General features: G+C 34.2%; 1 protein-coding gene, 1 long non-coding RNA gene and 1 pseudogene across 4 annotated transcripts; all 3 read left to right on the top strand.

Moving 5' to 3' along the window:
• The first annotated feature begins 4,227 nt into the window (after positions 1–4,227).
• Positions 4,228–6,223, top strand: LOC132304229 (AAA-ATPase At3g50940-like). Its single transcript, XM_059801807.1, has 2 exons — positions 4,228–4,376; positions 4,767–6,223. The coding sequence occupies exon 2, from the start codon at positions 4,801–4,803 to the stop codon at positions 6,049–6,051; it is 1,251 nt and encodes a 416-aa protein (XP_059657790.1). The 5' UTR covers positions 4,228–4,376; positions 4,767–4,800; the 3' UTR covers positions 6,052–6,223.
• A 2,540-nt stretch (positions 6,224–8,763) lies between these two features.
• LOC132305472 (AAA-ATPase At2g18193-like) lies at positions 8,764–10,232 on the top strand (annotated as a pseudogene).
• Positions 10,233–19,654: 9,422 nt separating this feature from the next.
• On the top strand, positions 19,655–25,736 carry LOC132304228 (uncharacterized). Of its 3 annotated transcripts, XR_009481547.1 has the most exons (9): positions 19,655–19,991; positions 21,387–21,452; positions 21,721–21,779; positions 22,004–22,098; positions 22,526–22,599; positions 22,750–23,873; positions 24,786–24,888; positions 25,151–25,209; positions 25,433–25,736. It is a non-coding gene; the product is annotated as an uncharacterized LOC132304228 (long non-coding RNA). The 3 variants fall into 3 exon arrangements; XR_009481549.1 differs by lacking the exon at positions 21,721–21,779; XR_009481548.1 differs by lacking the exon at positions 24,786–24,888.
• The last annotated feature ends 1,483 nt before the right edge of the window (positions 25,737–27,219 follow it).

The following is a 27,219-nucleotide window of genomic DNA, read 5'->3' as shown; positions in this document are numbered from 1 at the left end:
AATACCATTTGCGGTCATGTGGCACAAATGTTGAATATTTATGACCATAGTGCCCTCGAAAATATGAAAAGACAATAATGCCCTTATGCAAAACCCAAACACAGCCTAAATCTAATTTCCCACAATCCAAACATAGCATTATGCCAGTCTATCATTTCATTGTTCATCTTCTTCAGTGTACGAAATGATGAACTCATATTTCTTAAATTTTCACGGAGACAGATCCAATCTCAAAAGAACTTAGGAGGGAACCAAATGCAAAATAATCCATTTCGCCCTCCTATTCAATCGTATCTTCCGATTTCTCAACATGTTCCTCAGGTTGTTGGACCACCGCAACAACGGTCATCCTTAGAAGATTCACTCCAAAAATTCATTTAGTTAACTGGTCAGGCCATTCTTGAAGTCAAAACTTCAACCGAACAGAACACTCAGACCATTGTTAAGTTGGAACACCAAATAGGCCAATTAGCCACTGTGGTAGGGGCGAGAGAAAAGGGTAAATTCCCTAGCCAGCCTGTTCCCAACCCAAAGAGTCAATTAGGCCAATTTCAGATTTGTGACCAATCAACTCCTATTTCAGTCTATCATAACCCTAAGGTCAGGTAGACAAGTTGATAATAAAATCCCAAATTTATGAGGAAACTGAAAAAGGCTATGTCTATGTGGACAAAACTGCACCTGCAGTTGAACCAGAAATTGAAAATCCAAATCCGGTCTCACAATCTTTAACAAATCTTCCGGTTAGGAATTTTGTTCCTGTTGCCCCATTTCCTCAAAGACTTCTGAAGCCTAAGAAAGGGAATATCAATAATGAGATTATGAAAGTGTTCAAACATGGTGTAAATGGTCAATTAAGCTTGTAGTTGGAATTTGTTAATTTTCTGTAGTTCCACTCTTGCGTACATTATAGTTCTTCTTTATAGTTTTGGCAAAATCCATTTTAGGATGTCAAACAGTAACTAATGAAATTATATAATCACTGGAGTTTATACTTCAAATTCATTTCCTCATTTTTGTCACACAATCATTTTTTCTTAATTAATTATCCTAGATCACATATGCAGAGTATCATAAGTTCATAATACTGTTAAACACAAAAGCACAATCTTTATTTACTATATTCACTTAAATAAAGGCATACAAAGCACAAAATAACAGGATCTACTACTAACACACTTAATTCACTACTAGGATACTCCTGAAGGAACAATACTTCCAACCTGCTTATTTGGTCCAATAGATCTAAAACAAGTGTCTAAAAACAAAAGTTAAGATTTAAAATACATGTCTAAAAGCAAAAGCTAGGCAATGCCCAATTTAATTTTAACACTTGTCGCAATTTTATTAAACCACATTAGCAGGTTCATCCAACCTGAATTGAATCCAAGCATACATGATTGGTTTAGTTGCTTGTATATCTTTATTATTCTTATATTTATAAAACTTTCAACTTCCAAAAAAAAAAAAAAAATTATTTAATTCCTTTCCCATAGTCTGATATGTGTTCTTAATTTGATTTCCTTTTGGAAGTGTAGTTCAGTATATTTGATCTATTCATGACTTTCAATTGAGAGGTTATATTTATACAAATTATAGACCATTATAGCTCCGGAACTTGTGAATGGTAACATACACATAAGGTGCCAATGAGAGCACATATTTTATACAAAATACACATAAGGTGCCAATCAGAGCACATATTTTATACAAAATATAAAGTACTATAACACGAGTAAAATTAAGTTACTCCGTATCATGGATTGAACAAATTCCAACTGTAATCAAAAATTGGATGGAACGAAACTAATTAAACAAAATAATAGGAAGCATACATATTTATATGGAAAAAAAAAATCACAGTCCTTTTCTACTATCATTTTCGTTCAAAAAATCTCAACTAAAATTAAACACCTATTGAACTAAAAAAATGCTATTAAGTTACTACATATTCGTGACTCACCCGTTTATTAGCATGTGAAATGACAAAATTAATCTTACAATTTAATATTAAATTAAAAACTGATATTTATTATTGTGAAATTACGAAAATGTCCATCTTCTTCCTCCTATTCACTCTCTCTAGAACTGTTACCTCCCTCCACCCACACCAAGTTTGCCGACTATAGTAAGAGATAAAGAGGATAACTTTACACCAACTCTGACCGTTTTGTATCAGTTCCTCCATTGAAGAAAGCTTACAAGCCCAAAAGGACACTCTTGTCGAAGTAAGTAAAACAAAACACAACCTTTCTCTCTCTTTTTTTTTTTTAAAAAAAATTAAATTAAATTGATGAATCATCATCAATATATTGAATTAATCAAATTAAATCGAATCAATTTTCAAGTTTGTTTGTTTTTATTTATTTATTTATTTTTAACCACTATTAAATTCATGAATCAAATAATTGACCGAATTAGATCGAATAGATTTTCATGTATTTTTTTTTTTTAAACTACTTCCTATTCAAATTGATGAATCATCAATGTGTTAATATATAACAATGAAAAGAATTTGCAGTACCCCATTTAAAATAATAGTAGAACAAAATCAAATATTACATAACCAATCACTAGAATGAGAAATCACCGATTATTAAATGATTCAATTTAAATGCAAAATGGTAATTAAGATATTTCGTACTTAAGTCATACGATCTTCTTCAATGGGTGTGGTTCTAGCACGCTCCTGTTCTTACGCTCCGCACGCTCTCACTCAAATTTTCACTATTTGTAATCTAATTTTGTCACTTTTATACTTTAACTCTTGAATTCGTTCTCGTCCCGCTTTATATGACTTAGAAACATGCTTACAGCACAAAAGGAACAAAAAAATATTAGGTACAAAAGTTATTGCTAAAAACAAAATTAATTGCGAATACAAAAATTGTACCGTTATGGTCCAAAATACCCTCAGCCCCTCTAAAAATTTCCATCCATCTCCTCCTCTCTCTACCGTACGAAAAGTGATGGATTTAGGTTAAAATTGGAAGAGAGATCACTGCTATCTTTTGTAATGCATATGGTTTCTTGGAAAAAAAAAAAATGGAAGATTAAGGAATGGATCTATGAGCTCGGGTCTCTGCCGCCGATCCTGCTGGTCTCTCTTCCTCTTCTCTCTGCATATAACTTATATTTATATAGGTATATATTTTGCAATTTTGTATGTAAAGGTTGCAATATACAGCAAAAGTCTCGCCCGAAGACGAAGACGAAGGGGTGGTGGGGGTTCGCCTGAGAAGAAGTCTTCGCCAGTGGTGGTGGTGATTGATGAATGATTTTGTGAGTCATTCTAATTTTTTATACACCCAATTTTTTTTAATATAATCATTTTTATAATATAAATTAATAAAATTCTAAAAATTTAATTTTTTTCCTTTACTTTATTTATCATATAATTCATATTTCTCAATTTCCTTTTTTTTTTAATTTTTTCCTTTCCATTTATTGCAAGGCCACTTGCGATGTTGACCACCGCGGACGCGCAACCGATGCTCGACTAGGTGGATGGCGAAGACGGTGATGGGTGATGGCCGTCGATGCTGTAATCCGATCGTGCTGATGGCGGCGCGCGGAGGAGGGACGCGAGGGAAGAATGGTCTGTGTAAAGCTGTGTTTTTTTTGTCTGTGTATTTAAATAGAAGGGTGTTTTTGTCTTTTTAATTTAGCTCCAAAATTTTATAAATATTAATATATAATTGATGGTAAAATTATAAAATCACCCAGCTAGTAAAGTTACGGATTACAAAGAGAGGAGGTAGGTGAAATATTGAACCTTAAAGGGGTGTGACTGTAATATGGTCAAAGGTGCGGGGTGCAGTTAAAATTAACTCTCTCTTTTTAATATAATCATTAAAATTCTAAAAAATTAATTTTTTACCTAAAATCTTTGTATTTACTTTATTCTTCTTATAATAATAATAATTATAATAATAAATCATATTTTTCAATTTCCTTAATTTAATTTTTCCTTTCCATTTTTTACCTAAAATCTTTGTATTTACTTTATTCTTCTTATAATAATAATAATAATAATAATAAATCATATTTTTCAATTTCCTTTTTTTAATTTTTTCCTTTCCATTTTTTACCTAAAATCTTTGTATTTACTTTATTCTTCTTATAATAATAATAATTATAATAATAAGTCATATTTTTCAATTTCCTTTTTTTAATTTTTTCCTTTCCATTTATTGCAAGGACACTTGCGATTTGTCTCTCTATAAATACGCTCTATGGTAGAGACGACACACAAAAAAACCCTTTTAGAAACCAATTTGTGACACTTACTCTCGGTCCCTTCCTGCAAGGAACCCTAGCCACGAGAGCCCATATATCCTCGTATCTTTCTTCAATTCCGGAGATCCTTTTACCAGGTGAATACACTCATCTAAGGATTTTATATATATGCACACATACATCTCTCCAGCACAAATTCATAATAGTAATTCAATCATAATAGTAGAACAAATTCATTCATAATAGTTAACTGATATATATAAATAAGTGAGGACTACGGGTACAGACAGATTCACTAACAACAGGATCAGATGGATTTGGGGTCATATATGTTGTTTCTACATGTGCAAAATCAAATTCAGATTGTTCAATTTCATTATTCAATTTAGTTTTGACATATGCAAAATTTAGTGGTTCAATTTCATTATTCAGCTCTTTTCTTAGGTGTGACGTATGCTAATTAATGTGCTTTTTATATAAGAAGGAAGCTTGCTGTATAATTTTTGAGCCCTATTGTCATTTGACAGGCCGTTGTAGAACTGGATTAAAGCTCTATCAAATATGCCTTCAAATATGCCTTCAACAGCATTACGACTACTGGTTAAGACACTGTTCAGCATGATCATCCAGATTATACCTAAACAACTTCAAGAGAACATCTTGGCTAAACTTGGAAGGGTGATGTGGAATTTTTCATCTCAAATGACTCTGGTCATTGATGAATACGATGAACTCTCCTCCATCAATGAAGTCTTTGAGGCTTCACAAATCTACTTGCGCGCAAGAACTACTACTTCAGTTCAGGAGCTCAAGGTATCCAGGACAGCAAAGGAGGAGGAGCTCTCAGTCAGAATCAACAAAGTGGAAAAGATAATTGATACATATGAAGGAATCCAACTTGTATGGCAAATTACTAATAAGGGTAAGTGTCAATCAATCAAACTCAGTTTCTGTGATAAGTACAAAGAGAAGGTATTGAGCTCTTACTTGCCATATGTACTAGAGAGGTCAAAAGCCATTAAAAAAGAAACCAAAATAGTAAAGCTCTACTTCCTTTGGGTGGACGGATCACTCCGTCCCCTCAATTTTGGTCATCCATCCACATTTGACACATTGGCCATGGATCCACCATTGAAGAAGGAATTAATAGATGACTTGGACAGTTTAGGTGGGAAAGCATGGAAACGTGGGTATTTGGTGGACGGCCCCTCTGGTACAGGTAAGTCGAGCTTGGTTGCTGCCATGGCAAACTATCTGAAATTTGACATTTATGCCTTCGAGCTCACAAGTCGGTTGATGAGCAATTCAGAGCTTACAAGTTTATTGCTCTCTACCACGAAAAGTTCCATCATCGTGATTGAGGATATTGATTGCAGTGAGTTGCAGAACCGACCGGACCAAAGTGACAGCCAGAAGACATTGGGGCTGCTTGATTTTATTGATGGGGTATGGTCAGCTTGTGGTGAGGAGAGGATAGTTGTGATTACTACCAAGGACAAACTTCACAACCCCACGTTGCTGAGCAGAGAGAGCATGTACGTGCATATCCATATGTCCTACTGCAATTTTTGTGGGTTCAAATTTCTTGCTTCCAACTATCTAGACATAACCAACCACTATATGTTTCCGGAAATCGAAAACCTACTCATGGAGGTGGAGGTCACCCAAGCAGATGTTGCAAAAGAACTCATGAAAGGTGATGGAGCAGACATTGCACTGCGAGGACTAACACAACTTCTTAAAATGAAAAGGATAGAATGCGGTGGTCAAGATGGAGGAAAAGAAAGCCCACAAAGAAGTAAAACAAAGTAGTTTTTAGGACTCTTGTTGTCATAGTTGCTATTGCATGCCTAAGCCAAAGTGTGATCACAAGTATTTATAAATAATTTGCTTTATGATGATACTCTACATCTGTGATCGCTTTATGATACTTTGCATCTGTGATTGCCTATATATGCTTGATATTATAATTTGTAATTCGTAATATGATACTCTCTACATTCATACAAAACGACTGATGCTAATTTGTAAAGACAAAAGGGTCAGATGAAAATTAGTCCCTTCCCTCCCTCAAGTTCGGTTAAGGAAGAGCCCCCGACACATGGCAAAATGATCTAATTGCCCTTTGATTTGTCAACCACCATCTTTGAATTATAAAATGAATTGTGCCATCTCTAAGTAATTTTAATTCCCTCCCTCTCTATATTCGCTACAAAAATAAATGTTTGTATCCTATATATATATATATATATATATATATACACACACACACGCAAAAAGGTCTCATCACAGACAAAAGGCCACAAACGCATTCTTTGCCTCTTTGATTTTGAGGGTGATTTTTTAGTCTTCAATTTTGGGCCAATATCAAATTACAAAAGAAAGCGCAACAAAGACTTTAGAGCTTCAAAGTAACATTTTCATTTTGTCAAACCCGGTTAGTAGCACCACGCAAACTTTAATAAATTTAAGATAAATTTGGTAATTGTTTTTTTTTGTAGTATATTTAAATATTTAGCAAACAAATATTTTTTTATATATTAATTATTAATCAGGGCAAGTTCGTGGCTTGCAGGTATTATTATTATTATTATTTCAAATTCATCCAAAATTCGTTTAGGATGATCCCAAACTCGTCCTGGTGAGATTTCGGAGAGGGTTAAATTGACATCCTTGCCAATTATCGCAAGTGTGAACTATAAAATTGAAGAGAGGATATTGTGACATAGAATGAAAAAAAGGTTGGGCAATGGGTTATTTTTTATTTATATATATATATATATATATATATATATATATATATATTTTGTGTCTGTATAATTTGTATTTGATTTAATTCATTGCACCTTCTCTAAAAATGTCACCTCATAATCCTCGATAATGTATTTTTAACCCTTGATAATGTAGCAAATACATAATAGTAAAATTTCAATTATGATATTTTTTTCTCAAATTACATCATTTTACACAGCATGGAACTTTCACGGCAGTCATAAATGACATGTGACATTAGTAAGAACATTTTTTAGCCTAATCTCTAAATTTGTGTAAGATACATATCTGTAGAATTTGTTTGATAACTCAATTTAATATTTAATTTTAAATAAATTAAATTGTTATTCAATTAAATAGGTTTGATAATACAATTTGGAAACCATTTAAAAGGACATGTGTCACTTATTACTAAGAAAAAGACTTAAATTCAATCACTTAATTAAAGTCACATCTTTAAATTCTTAGTACTTAACTTTCAATTTTACTAAACAACATTGTTTTATTTTTGGATGTCAGGTTTGTGTGCTAAATAGTGTGTTCTTTGTAATTCTAGTAAGGTGCTATTTGCTAAAAAAATTAAATTTTAAGTGGTTATTACAAATTGAGATTTTTTTTAATATCTTTTTGAGTTTTAATTGTTTTTGCAAACATAAACAATGAAATTTTGTTCCATTCTTTTCATAAAAAGTGAGATGCTATTTTAGCATTTAATTTTTAGCAAGAGAAACCATTGGACACTGCTTGCACAGAGAAGGAGCTAGGTCATGATCATTTTCAGCATCATTTCATACATTGTAAGAAATTTCCTCGCAGTTAGATGGACTGACATCATGGCAGGTTTTAAAGGCATCAACACTCTATGGATTGAAAGTCTCCTCTACCATTTAGATCTCTTTATATATATATATATATATATATATATATATATTCTCCGGCAAATAAGTACCATGTCATGAGCTTGTCCCATGACTCCCTTCACTTGTACTTTGCAGCCTGCCCTTTTCCTATGCATTCTTTTAAGATGGAGTATAAGAAATCTGTAGAAAATCTTAGTTAAAGTGTGACATATACGGAATATAAGAAATCTTAGAATATACATATTGACATATGCAAGATTAACTTATCAATTTCATTATTCTAACTCTTTTCTTAGGCGTGACATGTTTTAATTATTTAAGAAATCTTAGCTTACGATAACATCTTAGAGACGGAGTCACCTTGTTGTCAATTGAAAAAAAAAAAAAAACAGACAGATTAAAGCTTGTTGAAAAGTATTCCAGTGTATGAGAATTCCTTAATAAGAGGGTAGTTCTTCAACAAGATTGTCCTTGTCTTGCTCTGCTTCCAGAGCAAGTTGCTTTATGGAAACGTAGTTGAATTCCACAATTTCTTCCTGTGTGGTGCGGACTTTAGTTGCTACTTCAGCTAATATGATGATCTATAAAAAGCCATTTACCTAGAATTGTGACAAGCCAAGCAAGAAAAAGCAATAAAAACAACACTTCCCTGATCCAAGTACCACCTATTTCTCTTGTAGTCTTTTGTGTCCAAATAGTTATAAGCATGTTTTCTGTATCAAGCATGCCTTCAACAACATCAGTTCTGTCAACAACGTACACCACTTTTGCTGCAGTAATTAGGTCAGTGTTCAATGAAGTCTAGAACACGATCAACTGGCCTATACCTCAACAACTCCGAGAGAAGATCTTATCGAAACTCGGAGGGCTAATTGGGAACCTTTCATATCAAATGACTCTCATCATTGACGAATATGATGGACTCTCCCCTCAATCAAGTCTTCGGGGCTTCACAAATCTACTTGCTCATAAGAATTACTCCTTCAGTTCAGCGGCCCGAGGTGTCCAAGGCATCACGAGAGGAAGAACTCTCGGTCACAATCAACAAAGGGGAAAAGATCGTTGATACGTTTGAAGGAATCCAATTTGCATGGGAAATCATTTTTACCGAGACTCGATCAGTCAATCTTGACCATCCATCCACATTTGACACATTGGCAATGGATCCAACACTGAAGAAGGAATTAATAGATGACTTGGACAGATTTGCGAGCAGAAGAAAGTTCTACCGGAGAGTTGGAAAGGCATGGAAACGCGGGTATTTGTTGTACGGACCCCCTGGCACAGGTAAGTCGAGTCTGGTTGCTGCCATGGCAAACTATCTGAAATTTGACATTTATGACTTGGAGCTCACAAGTCTTCAAAACAATGCACACCTTAAAAGCCTATTGCACTCTATTACGAATAGATTGATCCTTGTGACTGAGGATATTGATTGCAGTGTCGACTTGCAAAACCGACAAGATGGAGGCTACAACTATAGTGACAGCCAGGTAAGACAATAGCTTGAGTCACCATTAGACTAAGTAGTAATTTTTCTTTTTTCCTTTTCTTTTCTTTTTCGTCAAATAATTCTTATAATATTCTTAAGGAGACTCAAACCCTCCACCTTCTGCTCAGGAATACCACTAGACAAAATGCCTCGACTAAGTAGTAATTGATGAAGCAAAACCTTAAAAGGAAACATTTCTGGTCCCTGAACTTGCTATATGCCCCTATTGCTCCAAAGCATAGCCATGTCTCAAAGACGGCTGGTTTAGTTAATAGCATTTTTTGGGAGACCTTTCCACAAACCTAGCTAGGCCTTCTTGCTGGCTGATTCAATTTCCTAGCTTTTTTCTCGGTAGTTCAAGCAAACGCACACACGCTCACAATATTGCCTCTAAAGGGGCTCGAACTCTCAACCTCCCCTTCCAAGCTAATGGCTAGGTGGTAATCTCCTAGCTAACTTTCTCACTTCTTAATTGTCATTTTTTTCCTCGCTGACAGTTGACGCCGTCCGGGTCTGCTTCATTTTATTAATGGACTATGGTCAAGCTATGGCGACGAGAGGATTATTGTGTTTACTACCACTCACAAAGAAAGGCTTGACCCTACATTACTTAGACCAGGTTGCATGGACATGCACATCAACATGTCCTACTGCACTTTTTGTGAGTTCAAGATTCTTGCTTCTAACTACCTTGGTATAACCAACCACTACATCTTTTCTGAAATTGAAAAGCTTGCGACTGAGGTGGAGGTCACCCCGGCACAGGTTGCAGAAGAACTCATGAAAATGATGAAGCAGACATTGCACTAGGAGGATTAACAGAATTCCTTAAAAGGAAAAGGATGTGAAGAAATCAAGAAAAGTGGTGAGAAGAAAGTGAGGAACAACAAGAGAAAGGCTAAAAGGGGAAAAAGGAAATCCCCAAGGTCCTAGGACTTTGATCATTGCATCCAATAATTCGACACTTAATTGAAGTAATAAAAATACTTCCACCATGTCTATTGAACAATTTGTAATAGGAGACTCTACATCTCTGATTGCCTATATAGGGTTGATATGATAATTAAGAAAGGAATAATGATTTTCTCGGAAGAAAAATTGAAGGTTGAGAGTTGAATTCCCTATGAGAGTAAGTTTCAAATTCAACAACGACAACCAAGCCTTTTTCCCAATTACTTGGGTTGGCTACATAAATCATATGTTTCCATTCCGCTTTAAGGGTAAGGGCATAGCCTCAGTCAAATAACATGCTATCATATCCCTTTCCTAGAAGTGACTCTACCCACGTTAATTTCGCTTTTCCACTAATATTACCCTTGATGTGGATTATGTCAATCTTCAAATAGGGGTTCGAGTATGAACTCCAATAATCATTTAATGTCATTTGTACTGTTTAACATCCAAAAATAGATTTTGTCTAAATTATAAAGAACAACTGATATGGCTCTCAAATTTAGAAGGGAAAGGGATTATAAGCAAGAATGTTTTCCAATCATCACAATCTTCATTCTTCCTTATTGCTCTCGGTCTCCTCTCCTCTCCTCTCCTCTCCTCTCCTTGTATATAAATCTTGTTGACTCATATCAAGTTAGATATCAAAGTACCTTGCCTCCCACAATATCTTTTTGTATGATGGAAAAGGCCTCGACCTCCAATGAGATTACCTAATAGCCCACTGCTACCAATTTAGAACTTTTCATTAGCATGTATGCACCCATATAGACATGAGGAGTTCCCAACGGTAAAAAAAAATATAAATGAGACAATGCACACAGTGCATAAGATGATATATATTACTATAGATATATGGGGTTAAAACCTTTGTATATGGGGCCTCATGCAATTAGCTACAACAGTAAAGGAATTTATATAATTCAATTAGCTAGCCCAAAAAAACATACCTATTTTTTTTTTCCCCTACTCCACCCATTCCAATTAACTCTCTTCTTTCAGAAAAGGGACCTATATTATTAGGAACAAAAGAGGAAAAGTTTTAAAAGCGTAATAAACTTATAAAACATATATTCTGAAATTGAAAACAAAACTTCCAAGTCTTTAATCCCATTAATAAATTGTTTGAGCATCACATCATAACAATATTATATATATGTATGTAGAAACAAAAACAAAAACAAAAAATTAGTATGTAAAACATGAATAAATAAATGGATATGCCTATTGAAATTTTTGAAAAAGTAATTTGTTACTTGATGACTGAGGAGGCATGTTTCTTGAACTTTGTTCTTGCTAAAGTTAAGGCCCGATGCTAACCCAAAAAATAAGAAAACACTGAGATTTCACAATCTCACTCATAACAATTAAAACACCGTCTAAGTACTATCTGTATCATGTATCAACCCAATCTAACTATGCTCATAACAATTAAAATACCACCATCTAAGTACTATCTGCATCATGAAAAAATGTATTAACCCAACCCAACTATACTTTCAGTAAAAATGTTGGACACCTATCCGTAGAAAGAAGTGTGATTAGCACATATTATACTCAGCTCTCATGTTAAAGTAATCAAATAACAAATTACAATGCATCAGTTTAGGAATAATCTCCAACATTAACAAATTATCAAATCAATATCCTGATATTCTACATTCTAATAACAGAAAATCAAAAACCAAAATTTGAAAATAAAAATATGGCAGAAAGATTGAATATATCCTTCGTGCATTAGACGATTGTATTTCTATGTGAAACAAAACATTATTAGTATCATCAAGGGAGGATCCAGGATTTCTCAATGGGGTGAGTTAAATCAAAATATATCAACCAAAATCAACTGTTGTTTAATTAAATTTTAGTTAACTAACATGTTTCTTTAGACAATTGACTGATTAGGCCATAGAAAATCCTATTTGGGTAATTAATAAAAAAAAAATACCAATTTATTTATGAACAATTCACCACTCAGTACCCTATCTCTTCTTTTGACCAATTTACTAATCCTATTTGAGAATCTACTAGTGGCAGCCGAGTGTGAGGTACTTCATGACAAGCCCCTTCCAACACTATGGAATTCACTCAAAAACATGCTTTTTTGTAAGTATTTTAATTTTCAAGATGTAACTTTAGAGCTTTACCCTATAATAAGTACTTTTGCTTGTCAAAGTTCTATTGTTATGATTCTTTTTTTTTTTTAGTTCTGAAAAGATTTCCATCTTCAAAAAGCTTGGCATGTTAATAAAAATTGTTTCAGATTCAATCTCTGCAGATTTCTAATCCAATTCAGATTCTTTTTTCTTTTTCTTTTTCTTTTTTTTCTTTTTTCATGCCCAGATTCAAATTTTCTTGTAGGTATAATTGACAAAAAAAAAATGTTTTGCTGAAATAAAATGTAGATTACGGTGATTACCTCAAAATTCAATGCAATGATTACCTCAAAATGCAATGCAAATTTTGTGTAATTCTAAGCTTGCAAAATGCCTATTTCAGTCTGCTCAATTATTTTTTTGTGTTGTGCAAAATATATGAACTGTTGTCCTATTCAAAATGATAGGTCTTTCGGCATAGGTTCTTTTCAGCATCCTCGTCCCACTCCGAAAGAAAAAGTGAGTTCTACAATGTCTCGCACAGTTTCAGGATTGTTTTCGCAGTTGAGTTCTACAATGTCTTCCACGACATTACTGTCCACAGTATCATGATCTACAACATCAATTTGGTCAGCACACACGAACCTTCTGGCACTCATGATGCTAGTTAAAACGATTCTCGGAGAACTCAAGTTCTTGATCAACCAACTTGTACTCAAACAGCTCCAACAGTGGATTATATCAAAATTTGGATGTGGTAATAGTGCTTCTGAAATGAAAATTCTTATCAACCAATATGTTGGCCACTACACCAATGAGATATTCGAGCTCATCTATTAGCCCTGCTTGTGGTTTCAAAGAAACCACAAGATGATGCTGTTTCTGTTACTGTCAACAGAGGTGGAAAAAATTAGTGAGATTTTCGAAGACATCCTGGAGCTAGCTTACTAAAGCGGAGCCCGCAACCATTCCTCACCTACAGCCACGAGTGGGGCTTCTTTTCTTCTGAGGACCCTATTCCATTCCTCCATGTGGCAGAAATCTCAGTCTTTACCCCAGCACTCTCCTGGAGCTACTATCCAATAGGCAACTGAAATGAAAGAGAATATGAAAATTGTTTGGAAGTTGGTCGGCACCGAGTATCAAAAAACACAGTGGGTTTACTACTAACAAGCTGGACCAAACTGTTGAACTGACTCTTGACAAGAAGTAGCAAGATAGGGTGCTTAGATTTTTTTATTATTTATTATTTTTATAATTAATTATAATGACTGTATGGAAGGCTGGAAGTCCTTTTTGTTGCATAATTTTTGCATTCTGGAGTCAATTTCCATTGTTGACATTGATAGAATAGTTTAGAATAGACCCATGAGTAATGCTGAAGATACGATTAACTTGTTAGTTTGTTTAATTTTTTGTTTGGCTGGATTCTCCATTTACATACCCATGATTTCTTTGATGTGTAAAATCACCCACTGATATTGTTTTCTTTTTCATGGTCCGCTATATGTTAAGATGAAAATTTCAGATCAACATATGCATGCTACAGAATGATTTTGCTCTCTTGTATGGGGTGCATGCTACACTAAACAGGCAGCCTCATAATCGTCGTGCAGTTATGTTGTAATGTTGTTATAGGCTCAACCACGTACCATGTTCCTATATATTTGTATTATTGAATGCTATGTTCTGGGCAATGTACCATTCAATTTGAGTGCAAAGGTCTGAAAGAACACACCCTTGGTTAATTGTCCTCCTCTCACATTTCAAGTTAAATCAACTGCAATTGCTTAATATTCAAGTTGGCACTAGTTCTCCCAGGAGCGCGTGCTAATCAGCAAAGATTGGTCCAGCTTCTACATTGCCCATCGGGTTTGGTTGTGACAATATGGCATATAATGTTCTAGATAAATTTTTCTCGAACGTGGAATTAGTTTAGGTGGCATACATTGTTCCCTACTAAAGAAGTGAGAACTACTGTTAAATTACTTGGTTGCTCATACTGGAGGCTTTTCTGTGGTACTGAACTGGATTGTTGATTAATGGCATTGCTTTAGGTGGTGATGGTGACAATATTCGGTCCTTGACCTGCCTTCTTTTTATTTTTATTTTTCACTGGGGGAATTTGGGTGACACTAAAACACTAGATCTGATATCTGTACACACAAACACTGTTTATGTTTGTGGCACTGTTATTGTTTATGCTAGTGATCAGTTAGTATATTTGTATTAGAGATTGATATTCCGGTTATATGCTATCATAAGCTATAATTATTTCATACTTATACATATAGCTTGATTTAATAATTTAGGTAATACAAAACTTTTCATCATACCGGGCCATCCTTGGGCCGGACCACTCAGTCCAGAACATTACTGGGCCGTTGATCCACTTTCAGAACTACCTGTCAGGCCCAAAGCTCTATTCAACCGCCTCCAGGCCCAATCTCTTGAGCGTTGCAGACGGGACGTCCATTCACTATGGCCCAAAGGGAAGACCCACTGAAGATCGGCCCAGGTTTGAGAGTTTTGGGAGAGGTTTTAGGACAAATGTACACTTCTCTAAGAGAGATGGAAAGGGGGAGATTTGTGTGAAGTGTAATAGATTTCTTTCCTAATACAAAAGAGCAATTTCTTGATCAAATGCATTTTACGTTTTCTTTTAGTGCAACATATTTATAATTCTTGTTTCTTGGATTTTTTAGTAACTGATGTTACGCTCTCATAGTTGTTGGCTGTAACTTCAACCAACTATGGAGTTTATTTTATTTTTCTTTTCTTTTCTTTTTTACTTAATAAAAATTCTTAGTTTCTGTTGCTAGAACAAACATACACACATATTAGTTTTGACAAATTTATAGGTACTGCTATTCTATATATTGATATGTATATAATCTTAAATTGTGGACATGTGTTTTGACTACGGATGCTAAAAATCCCCACCTCGACCCCGCCCTGCCCTATTTGGGACGATTTTGAGGAATCAATCATGCAAATGGGGATGGCGATGGGGGATGATTTGGAAATCCAATGGGTTTTGAGGTAGTTTCGGGGGGTTTTGGGAAAGGGTTTCCCGCCCCGAATATATTATAAATTTATTAAATTATTTTACATATTATGATATATTACTAAAATAAGTTAAATATATACATATACATAAGAGGAAACCCTAGTCCTCATTTCATTTCATGTCTTAAGTCTTGTGAAAAAAAGAGAGCCGCGAGCCGGGATGGCAAAAATCCCCACCATGTTGGCTCAGTTGAACTGATCTTAAGGGTTGACTGCCTACATAACGAGTTGCTCGCTTACCAAGCCGCCTCACTTTATTTATATTGGGATGGGGATTTCTTTGCAAAACTAGACGGATTTTGGGATGGTTATGAGGGTGAAAAAATTAAACAAGAATGAGAATGGGGAATGAGATCCCTGCCTCAAACCCATCCCTGGATTTGACAACCATCATGACTACTATAAACTGTCAGATTTTTATTTTTTAGTACAATTATTTTTTTTTTTTTTGGTTATATATCTTCATTGCCGTATAGGAGTAAGAGTAATAATAGTGCAATGTCTCATGGAATAATATTTTAACTCGATCTCTCTCACAATTTGCAAAAATTTAAGCCGGATGGGGTCATTATGTATCTGATAAACTGTATATATTTTTGACAGGTGAAAGTGTAGGGATGTCTGTCTATGGGTTCATGCTTTCTATGAAGGACAGAAAGCATGATACCAGGCTTACCAGCAGCAGTTTGGTGGGATTATGGTATTTGGCAATGCTATTGTAACCGGGACCTCATGTATAAACTTGTTCATCAAAATGTGGTAACAGCCGATGTGTTTAAGTAGACGATGGCCGCAACAGCTTCCTCCTCCTCTAAGGTCGCAGCATGAAAACTCCTCGAGCCATTCAGTTGGTTCGATAGCCTTCTCGGGAAGCTTGGCGGTACTTCCATGGCAGGAACAGAGTGCTTGCTCGAGTGAGTTGGGCTACGCTCTATTAATTGGTTGATGGTGTCGAGGCCTATTGGTCGTATTTCAGATTGTGAGAGAGAAGCAAGACACTAAACGAGGAGATGATGCTTTTACAAGAGAAATGATGCCTGAACCAGTGAATCTAAAGATCCCTTTGTTGGGACTTTGTATGTTTTTGAAAGTTGATTTTTAGTGCCTAAATTTTGTATGATCAACATATCCTAAATTTTAGGGCAACAACTTTGCAATGCAACCCTTGATTTCAGTTTCACACGTCAAAGAACATTTATTATCATTCAAACTAATACATTAAACTGATGTTAGTACCAAAAAATACAAAAAAAAAAAAAAAAAAAAAAACAATACATATTACTATGTGTAATTGTTCTCCCAGAAGCACATAATTTAGGAGTGTTTTATTGGTCTACTTTGTGGACTTTCAGAGTTCATCCTTCAAAGAGGCTCTTTTAGGGTTGTCTGAGGACGACTTGATGGGTAGGAGGCCTCCATAGCTATACCACATATTCCCTCTTCTGCGTCGATCCCGCGCTGCATTCTTATGTAACCTTGTTCTCCCCATTCTGGTCCCCATGAGTTCTTCACTATCCAATACTTCGTCCCATCAAGAGTTGTTCCATACCCTACAATCGCAACCCCGTGGTCCAACTCTTTGCCACAGTCCCCAGTGTACACTCCCTGCATTTTCACGATCCATTTCAAGCATATTTAAGTTTGTTTCTTCTTAAATATATATATATATATATATGTATTGAAATAATAGTGTAAATATGATGTTAGTAAGGGTGTATCTTCTCAGCTGTTATACCACCATTTTGCTTAATGAACTCGTACGCGTTTTCCATTAGCTAGGGTTAGTAATCTTTATCTCCTCCTCTCTCTCACTCTCTCTATGTAGTCGTTGTTCACTCTCATCTCTCCATTCCCATGACTCTTCACTGTTTTTGTTTTTTTTTTTGTGGATTATTACATATAAATTGTACTAATAATTTATATTTACTGTTTAATGAAGTCTGAGTCTAATAGTTTCAAAAAAAAAAAAAATAACCAAAATCTTTTTTTATACCTTTAATTCTTATACAAATTCCGCATATTTTCACATTTAGGATTTACATATACAACATGTAACGCTATCATTCTCTGAAAAAAAAAAAAGTTATTTCTTATTGTTTAGGTATTTCGATTCAAAAAAAAGTCAAAAAAAAAAAAAATAAGAAAAAGAATTGAGTTGCGCGTGAACATAAAAAAACACTATTAACCTCACTGAGGTATCACTTTTTATACATCAAATGCTACTTTTATTTTGAACATAAAAATATCACTTTTATAACATAAATATCACTTTTTTGTACATAATACCATTCTTTAAACTGTTTATGAATGCAATGGGCTTCATTATAATATCAGAACATATGGTCCAATAATGAGAAACGATAGGCACTTCCTCATTAAAAAGGTTGGCTTCATGTGAGTTTCGGGTTGCTTAGTCAATGTAAAGTTGTTGGGTGATATGTTGCTTGATGGGCACTTACACGTGGGCCGTGGCCTAGGCTAAGGCACACTATTTATCAATCTAATTAAAAGGTTCGTTTAGTACACGAATAACGAGGCTTTTATTATTGTAAGCCTTGATATAGTCATGGGTATGTAATATTACCGATTATTTCTAGTTTCGAAATATTTCTAAGGTCACAAGGAAATAATCTTTTCATTGTGCTAAGACCCATTCTCTAAAGTCACCAATCTAATTAACTTTGTTTTAAACATTGCTTTGGAGGTTGTTGCTAGCATGGACTATACATGTTTTTTACTTTTTTGAATTTTTTTTTTTTTTTTTTGGAAAGTTAAAGCAATTACACTTATATCCTACCTTCTGAGATTCAAACTCCCGACCACTCATTTAAAAAGAAAAGAGTGATACCATTGAGCCAATTCATCATTTGGTTACTTTTTTGAACCTTACCAAGTGAAATCATATGCCAACTCAATATGTCACTGAAATTATTTTTGTTAACAAAAAAAAATAATAATAATAATAATAGAGAATAAAATAATGAAGGATCACTTGTGTTTTACTTCAATTAATGTTCCCACCTACACTGAGTCACTCAATTGCAACCAAAAAGCAAAACCCTTTATTGAGATCAAAATCTACAAACTATCCATCAAACGGCTTATATTGATTGCTATCTTTTTTATACCATTTCAATCGAGTACTCTCTCTCACACACAGAAAAGTCACAGAAGACGACTGACTCACATTATGAATGCACCAGAGAGCAGCTGTAAATTATCAGATGCTTGTTATACTTACACTTTAAAGGACAATACTGGTTTTATAAAGCAGACTAGCTGTCAAGTGTATATATACAATCAAAGATTTGAAACCATTTTTGAGATCAACAACATCAACAAACTAATATTATTGCATGCATCACACGGACATTTCTTATATAATATTTTTTATACTTCTTTTCTAAAAAGTGTCATATTTGGATAACGCGAACCTGCAATTCCGAAACATTACACTTTTTATGAGAAAAAAAATGTGTCAACCGGTCAATAGTGACCATTTTAAACATTACACTTTTTATGAGAAAGAAAATGTGTCAACCGGTCAATAGTGACCATTTTACTAATAGGTGCAAAGGAATTTGGGAGTCTCTTTAAATACACATCATGGTCTTTGTTTCTCTCCATTCTAATTTCCTAGAGAGAGAAATTTCAGAGAGGAAAGGTTTAGAGAGAGAATGTGGCTACCCTTAGTTGACATCAACAGGGTTCCGATGGCAAGAGTAAGCTCTTGTTTGCCCTATCAATTCACTTAGATCTGTTATCTGTATACACAAACACTGTTATGTTTGTGGCACTGTTATTGTTTATGCTACTGATCAGTTAGTATATTTATATGAGAGATTGATATTCTTGTTTTACGCCATCATAAGCTATAATTATTTCATACTTATAAAAATATATTAATATCTAGCTTGATTTAATAATTTAAGCTCAGCTAAAAACAAAATTATTAGTAGTATTAATCCATTTCAAAATTAAGTCCACCCAATCAAGCCCAAGTTAACTTAACCACCATACTAAAATTAAATCTAAGCCAAATAAGCCCAGGGCTGGCCCAAACCCAAATGCAACAAAGGCGCCTAGGGCCTCAAAATTTATGAGCCCATGGATGATGGACCACCAATATATATATATATATATATATATATATTTAGGGCAAATCATTTCATTCTCCCCAATCGCCTCCATCTCCATTCTCGTTCTCACTGAACTTGCCCCCCTCTCTCTCTGCAACTGCCAAGTGCAAAATCTACAAGAATCAGAAATTCAAAACCCATATATTTCAGTTTATCTATCTGTCTACAAGAATCAAAAGTTCAAAACCTATTACCTATATCAAAACCCATATCGACATATCATTTCAGATTGTTCAAAAAATCAAAACCCATATCGTTCAGTTTCCATCGCCTGCTGTTCCAGATCGGGTTCGCCGTTCGCAAGCTTCAGCCGCCGGCCCGCTGTCTCTTAACTCTCAAGCTTGCCCCCTTCTCTCTCTGCAACTGCTAACTTGTATGTATGGGTTTTGTTTTAAATTTTTTTCTAAATCAACTAATCAAGTCTGTAATTCTTGTTTTGCAAACTAAATCCTATTTGGTGAAATTTTTTATGATTTTTTTATATAATTTTTTTTTTTACAAGTAACAAAATTTGCATTGCATTTTGAGATAATCATTGCATTGCATTTTGAGGTAATCAATGTAATCTACATTTTATTTCAGCAAAACAATTATTATTATTTTTTTATTTCTATAACTTCTATTTCTTTTTCTTTTCTTTTCTTTTTTTCTTTTTTTTTTTTTTTTTTTTTTTTTTTGTCAATTATGTCTACAAGAAAATTTGAATCTGGGCATAAAAAAAAAAATTAAAAAAAAAAATCTGAATTGGATTAGAAATCTGCAGAGATTGAATCTGAAACAATTTTTATCAACATGCCAAGCTTTTTGAAGATGGAAATCTTTTCAGAACTAAAAAAAAAAAAAATCACAACAAGGACTTTGACAAACAAAAGTAGTTAATGTAGGGTAAAGCTCTAACGTTACTTCTTGAAAATAAAAATACTTGCAAAAGTCATGCTTTTGAGTGAATTGCATAGTGTTGGAAGGGGCTTGCCATGAACTACCTCACACTCTGCTTCCACTAGTAGATTCTCAAATAAGATTAGTAAATTGGTCAAAAGAAGAGATAGGGTACTGAGTGGTGAATTGTTCAGAAATAAATTGGTAATTTTTTTATATTAACTACCCAAATAGGATTTTCTATGCCTTAATTAGTCAATTGTAACATTGTTAGTTAACTAAGATTGAATTAAACAACAGTTGATTTTGGTTGATATATTTTGATTTAGCTCACCCCATTGAGAAATCCTGGATCCGCCCTTGATAATACTAATGATGTTTTGTTTCACGTAGACATACAATCTGTGTAATGCACGAAGGATATATTCAATCTTTTTGCCATATTTTTATTTTCAAATTTTGGTTTTTGATTTTCTTTTGTTATTGGAATGCGGAATATCAGGATATTGATTTGTTAATTTTGAAGATTATTCCTAAACTGATGCATTTTACTTTGTTATTGGATTAATTTAACATAAGAGCTGAGTATAATATGTGCTAATCATAGCTATCCGTAATCACACCGAACTGAGTATAATATGTGCTAATCACACCTATCCGTAATCACACCTCTTTCTACGGATAGGTGTCCAACGTTTTGATTGAAAGCGTAGTTGGGTTGGGTTGATACATGATACACATAGTACTTAGATGGTGGTGTTTTAATTGTTATGAGCATAGTTGGGTTGGGTTGATACATGATGCAGATAGTACTTGGATAGTATTTTAATTGTTATGAGTGAGATTGTGAAACTTCTTCCTCACAACTTGGGTGTTTTCTTATTTTTAGGGTTGGTATCGGGCCTTAACATTTATCAAGAACAAGGTTCAAGAAACATGCCTCCTCAGTCATCAGGTAACAAACTCTTACTTTTTCTAAAATTTTAATTGGCATTTTTAGCTATTGGTTACGTTTATTTGTTCATATTTTACATACTGATTTTTTGTTTTTGTTTTTGTTTTTGTTTCTACATGCATATATATAATATTGTTATGATGTGATACTCGAATAATTTATTAATGGGAATTAAAGACTTGGAAGTTTAGTTTTCAATTTCAGAATATATGTTTTTCAAGTTTATTAACGCTTTTAAAACTTTTCCGCTTTTGTCCTAATAATATAGGTCTCTTTTTTAAAAGAAGAGAGTTCATGGGAATGGGTGGAGTTGGCAAAAAGAAATAGGTATGTTTTTTTTTTGCCTAGCTAATTGAATTATATAAATCCCCTTACCGTCGTTGACATTGATAGAATAGTTTAGAATAGACCCATGAGTAATGCTGAAGACATGATTAAGTTGTTATTTTGCTTAATTTTTTGTTTGGCTGGATTCTCCATTTACATACCCATGATTTCTTTGATGTGTAAAATCACCCACTGATATTGTTTTCTTTGTCATGGTCTGCAAGGTACTTCATATCTTACTTGATAGGAGTACCACGCTGGAGAGGAGACAAAGGAGACAAAGAGCAGCAAGAGACCAAGAGCAAGAAGGAAGAAGAAGGTTGAATGTAGATTGTAATGATTGAAAAACATTTTTTGCTTATAATCCCTTTCCCCTTTGCCTCTAAAATTGAGTAGATTAGATGCAGGTTATTACTCTTTTTAACTTATTAGGTTTTTAACTCAGTATTGTTGATCACCTACTGAAAAATCTAATTTATAAGTGACACGAGGTTTTTTATCCTCCACATGATTGAAGGTGGCAAAATGTTTTTTTTTTTTTTTTTTTCTTTTTAACTTATTAGGCTTTTGACTCGGTGTATATATATTATCCTCCACATGATTGAAGGTGGCTATTATTTATATAAGTTCTTTCAAATTCTTATTGCCTTTTTAATTTTGTTACTAAATAATTGCACTAAAGATGTTTGAAGTGTTTTATTATAAAGCAATTAGCAAATTATGGAGACTTATGTGGATCATTTTAGGTTTTCGGCGAGGATGAAAACAATGCGGTTGTGGTAAAATCACCGATTGGTTCAACTAGAGAGATTTTTTCAAGGTAAAAAATCCACTTTTCTATCTCATTTCATTGTCACAAGGGTTGTCCACGATCCCTTCTCTCTCACACACTCGTAAAGTCATCAAGATTCAATAATTATATACTGACATTTCTTGTCATGATTACTTTGTTATAATTGCTCATTGCCAGGATTCGAGACGAACCTTTGAATATCATCAAAAGGCCTAAAGTTTTCGTTCATAGCCTCAATCATGGACAAGTTCCACTCAATTTGAGTCCATTTGAGGTTGTGGGACATTCTAGTGAAACTGGTTGGGGTCTATTAATTTCGCAGTTTTGTGTTCTCCTGGTCAAACAATTGACCTTCCTGATTTGCCTCACGATCTGCCTCCCGTTGAAGGTGAGAATACTATCACGCTAGGTTGTTTTATTATGAATGAGAACAATACTAGCATTTTAATTGTTCGAAGATACACGATTTCATGTTTTTCGACATAGAACAAATTTGGGAGAAGAATTTTGGCAACTTGATATTGTTCTTTAACATAGTGTACCTCAAGGGTTTCATCATTCAGAGCTTTATGTTGTTTGGGCGGACACAACTAACAATCACATAATTGTCATCCAAAATTGGCAAGATCATGCAAATTTTGCCATAGACTTTAATTTTTTTAATGAATTAGTGGGCACTAACATGGTGAGTGCAATCGATTTTGATATGCATCTAGTGCTCCTTCAGGGAACTGACTTTATTATCTATAACTTGTTTGTGTGGGAGGATCTCGAAGGGGTATTAGACATTGGATTGGTGGGTTTAGACGATTGGTACACTGATGGGTTCAATTATTACATTACAAGGAGTTTGTGTGGCATAAGGATACAGATTGACATGGGCGACGGGGAAAGAAATAGGATTTATGCACGGTTTCATTGAAAGTATTGTTAGGTTTCGCTGTGTTTGAATTATCTTCCTCCAATTCGCTTCTATATATAGTCGTGTTTGGTGTCGAATCGAGTCACCGGCAGAGAAAGTGTGTGGATGTTTGCACGACGACCGCTTCGGAACTGTTCTACAATCAGAGGTCTCGTTTGAGCTGAAACACCATTGAATTAGGGCTCAATTCTTCTCTCGATCGAAGTATTCATCACAATCAAAGCAATCGTCGCAATCATCTCCACAACACCACCACCACCACCACCACCACAAACAACAACACAGCAGCAGCTATCAAGATCGTCACGATCCGGACGGATGTGATCCTCTCCGTCGATCTGTCCATATCAGGCTTCCATCTCATCGCCCTTCTCATCCGGTAAAAAGCACTTTTGATTTCTCATGGTTTCTTTTGCTTTAACAAAATATAATCCGCACAAATTATTTTCCCCGAGTTTCTGTGATTATATTATGTTTTTATTTGTAAATTCTCAAATGGACTCGTATATATCATGAGGTTGAATCTGGGACTGAAACATTGAGTTTGAATTAACATGGACTTTATTGAAAGAATGCAGTTTGCAGCTTGAGACTATTTGGAATAATAGATTCTTACTTATTAATGATAATTATATTTTGGAATGGGAACTTTATTGAAAGAATACGAGGACAAGCCTCAAATTTCCAGATTTTTTACATTATATTTCAGCAAAACAATTTTTATTTTTATTTCTATAACTTCTATTTCTTTTCCTTTTTTTTTCCTTTTTTTTTTTGGGTCAATTATGTCTACAAGAAAATTTGAATCTGGGAATGAAAAAAAAAAAAAAATCTGAATTGGATTAGAAATCTGCAAAGATTGAATCTGAAACAATTTTTATCAACATGCCAAGCTTTTTGAAGATGAATTGGTTTTTGATTTTCTTTTGTTATTGGAATGCAGAATATCAGGATATTGATTTGTTAATTTTGAAGATTATTCCTAAACTGATTCATTTTACTTTATTATTGGATTAATTTAACATAAGAGCTGAGTATAATATGTGTTAATCACATCTATCCGTAATCACACCTCTTTCTACGGATAGGTGTCCAACGTTTTGACTGAAAGCATAGTTGGGTTGGGTTGATACATGATACACATAGTATTTAGATGGTGGTGTTTTAATTGTTATGAGCATAGTTGGGTTGGATTGATACATGATACAGATAGTACTTCGATGGTATTTTAATTGTTATGAGTGAGTTGTGAAACCTCTTCCTCACAACTTGGGTGTTTTCTTATTTTTAGGGTTAGCATCGGGCCTTAACATTTAGCAAGAACACTTATCAAAAAAATCAAAAAAACATTTAGCAAGAACAAGGTTCAAGAAACATGCCTCCTCAGTCATCAGGTAACAAACTTTTTTTTTTTCTAAAATTTTAATTGACATTTTTATCTATTGGTTACGTTTATTTATTCATATTTTACATATTGATTTTTTGTTTTTGTTTTTGTTTCTACATACATATATATAATATTGTTATGATGTGATACTCGAACAATTTATTAATGGGAATTAAAGACTTGGAAGTTTAGTTTTCAATTTCAGAATATATGTTTTTCAAATTTATTAACGCTTTAAAAACTTTTCCTCTTTTGTCCTAATAATATAGGTCTCTTTTTTGAAAGAAGAGAGTTGATGGGAATGGGTGGAGTTGGCAAAAAGAAATAGGTATGTTTTTTTTTTTGCCTAGTAATTAAATTTTATAAATCCCCTTACGTCGTTGACATTGATAGAATAGTTTAGAATAGACCCATGAGTAATGCTGAAGACACGATTAAGTTGTTCTTTTGTTTAATTTTTTGTTTGGCTGGATTCTCCATTTACATACCCATGATTTCTTTGATGTGTAAAATCACCCACTGATATTGTTTTCTTTGTCATGGTCTGCAAGGTACTTGATATCTTACCTGATATGAGTACCACGCTGGAGAGGAGACAAAGGAGACAGAGCAGCAAGGAGAGACCAAGAGCAAGAAGGAAGAAGAAGGTTGAATGAAGATTAAAAACATTTTTTTGCTTATAATCCCTTTCCCCTCTGCCCTCAAAAATTGAGTAGATTAGATGCAGGTTATTACTCTTTTTAACTTTTTTTTAACTCAGTATTGTTGATCACCTACTGAAAAATCTAATTTATAAGTGACATGAGATTTTTTATCCTCCACATGATTGAAGGTGGCAAAATATTTGGCTTTTAACTCAGTGTTGTTGATCACCTACTGGAAAATCTAATTTACAAGTGACATGAGGTTTTTTATCCTCCGGTGGCAAAATGTTTTAAAATTTTTTTTTTTTTCTTTCTTCTTAAGTATACATGTGTTGCTATGTTGACTCCGCGTAGTAGTTATAATATTGCTATGGACAAAGCTTGAGGACATTTATGGTTCCTCTACACAGTAGAGTTCATGGATTCCACAAGATCATTCGACAAATTATCGAGTCAAAAATCGGGAATTTCCTTGATCAAGCCCATCATCAAGTGAATAAGACAGTGGGTTTGTGTGTCCTCCCAATTTCTTTTATTTTACTTTTCACTCTCTGGGATGTTTTTGGTCTGTTCTAAAAACAGGGGTATGATAAAGTAACGTGAGAGCGAATGATTAAACATAATCGAAGAGCAATTTACTCCAATAAACTTCAATATCTAGTTACACAATATTTAAAAAAGCACATTTGCCATTTTATATTACAATAAACTTCAATTTCTAGTTGCACAATATTTAAAAAAGCACATTTGCCATTTTATATTACAATAAACTTCAATTTCTAGTTACACAATATTTAAAAAAGCACATTTGCCATTTTATATTATAAATCTTATAGCTTAATCAAATATAATATGGGTGAAATCACAAAATCCCCCCATCAAATTGGTGCAAAAAACTCTCACTAAAATGAAATTGTTGTCTTGTGACGTAAAAAAATGTTACTATTTTACCCCAATTTTCGTTTGAAATGACAAAATTATTCTTATAATTTAATGTTAAATTAAAAATTAATAATCATTATTATAAAATTATAAAAATACTTCTTCGATCAAACGATTGAAGTCTTTATCCTCCACTGCTTGATGCCGGTGGCGGCAGCCAAAACCCAACCCAAAATCAATCAACACATGGCCACCACACATGGATTCTTGTTTTTGCCTCTCTTGTCATGTTCTTCACTCTCACTCTTATCATCACAAGGAACATTATCTCCTCTGCCACAACCGCCGCCTCCCTACTACCCGAACCCGTCTTCGACATTCCTTGTAACGACCTACTCCACCACATGGTATAATATTATTCCCTTTGGATCTGAGCCTGCACGGTTTTGTCCTTAGGCTTTACCCCAAAATGCCTCATACCAATTGAAGTGACACACATACATATAAGTACTTCACTTTTCCTTTACCCAGGCGATGTAGGTCTGTGCACCCGTAACTCCCCATTTTGATAGCCTATCAGTGTCTTGCACCCGCCCACGGCACACCCGTCCACAAGGTCATCACAATCCACCCCCCTTGTAGGTTCGACGTCCTCGTCGGCACACTTCCAGCTAGGTTAGGCTCTGATACCATTTGTAACAACCCACTCCACCACATGGTATGATATTGTCCGCTTTAAGCCTAAGACCGCACGGTTTTGCTCTTAAGCTTTACCCCAAAAGGCCACATACCAATTAGAGTGACACACCTAC

This window comes from Cornus florida, unplaced genomic scaffold (assembly GCF_030987335.1).
Source record: "Cornus florida cultivar Cherokee Brave unplaced genomic scaffold, ASM3098733v1 CherokeeBrave_3.0.0_Hap2_Chr04, whole genome shotgun sequence".
Lineage (NCBI taxonomy): Eukaryota > Viridiplantae > Streptophyta > Magnoliopsida > Cornales > Cornaceae > Cornus > Cornus florida.
The sequence above is the reverse complement of the archived record's forward strand: the minus strand, read 5'-3'. Positions and strand labels throughout refer to the sequence as shown.

Bases quoted from the DNA above. Each gene is read 5' to 3' on its own strand.
- LOC132304229 (XM_059801807.1), top strand. From the start codon at position 4,801: ATGCCTTCAAATATGCCTTCAACAGCATTACGACTACTGGTTAAGACA.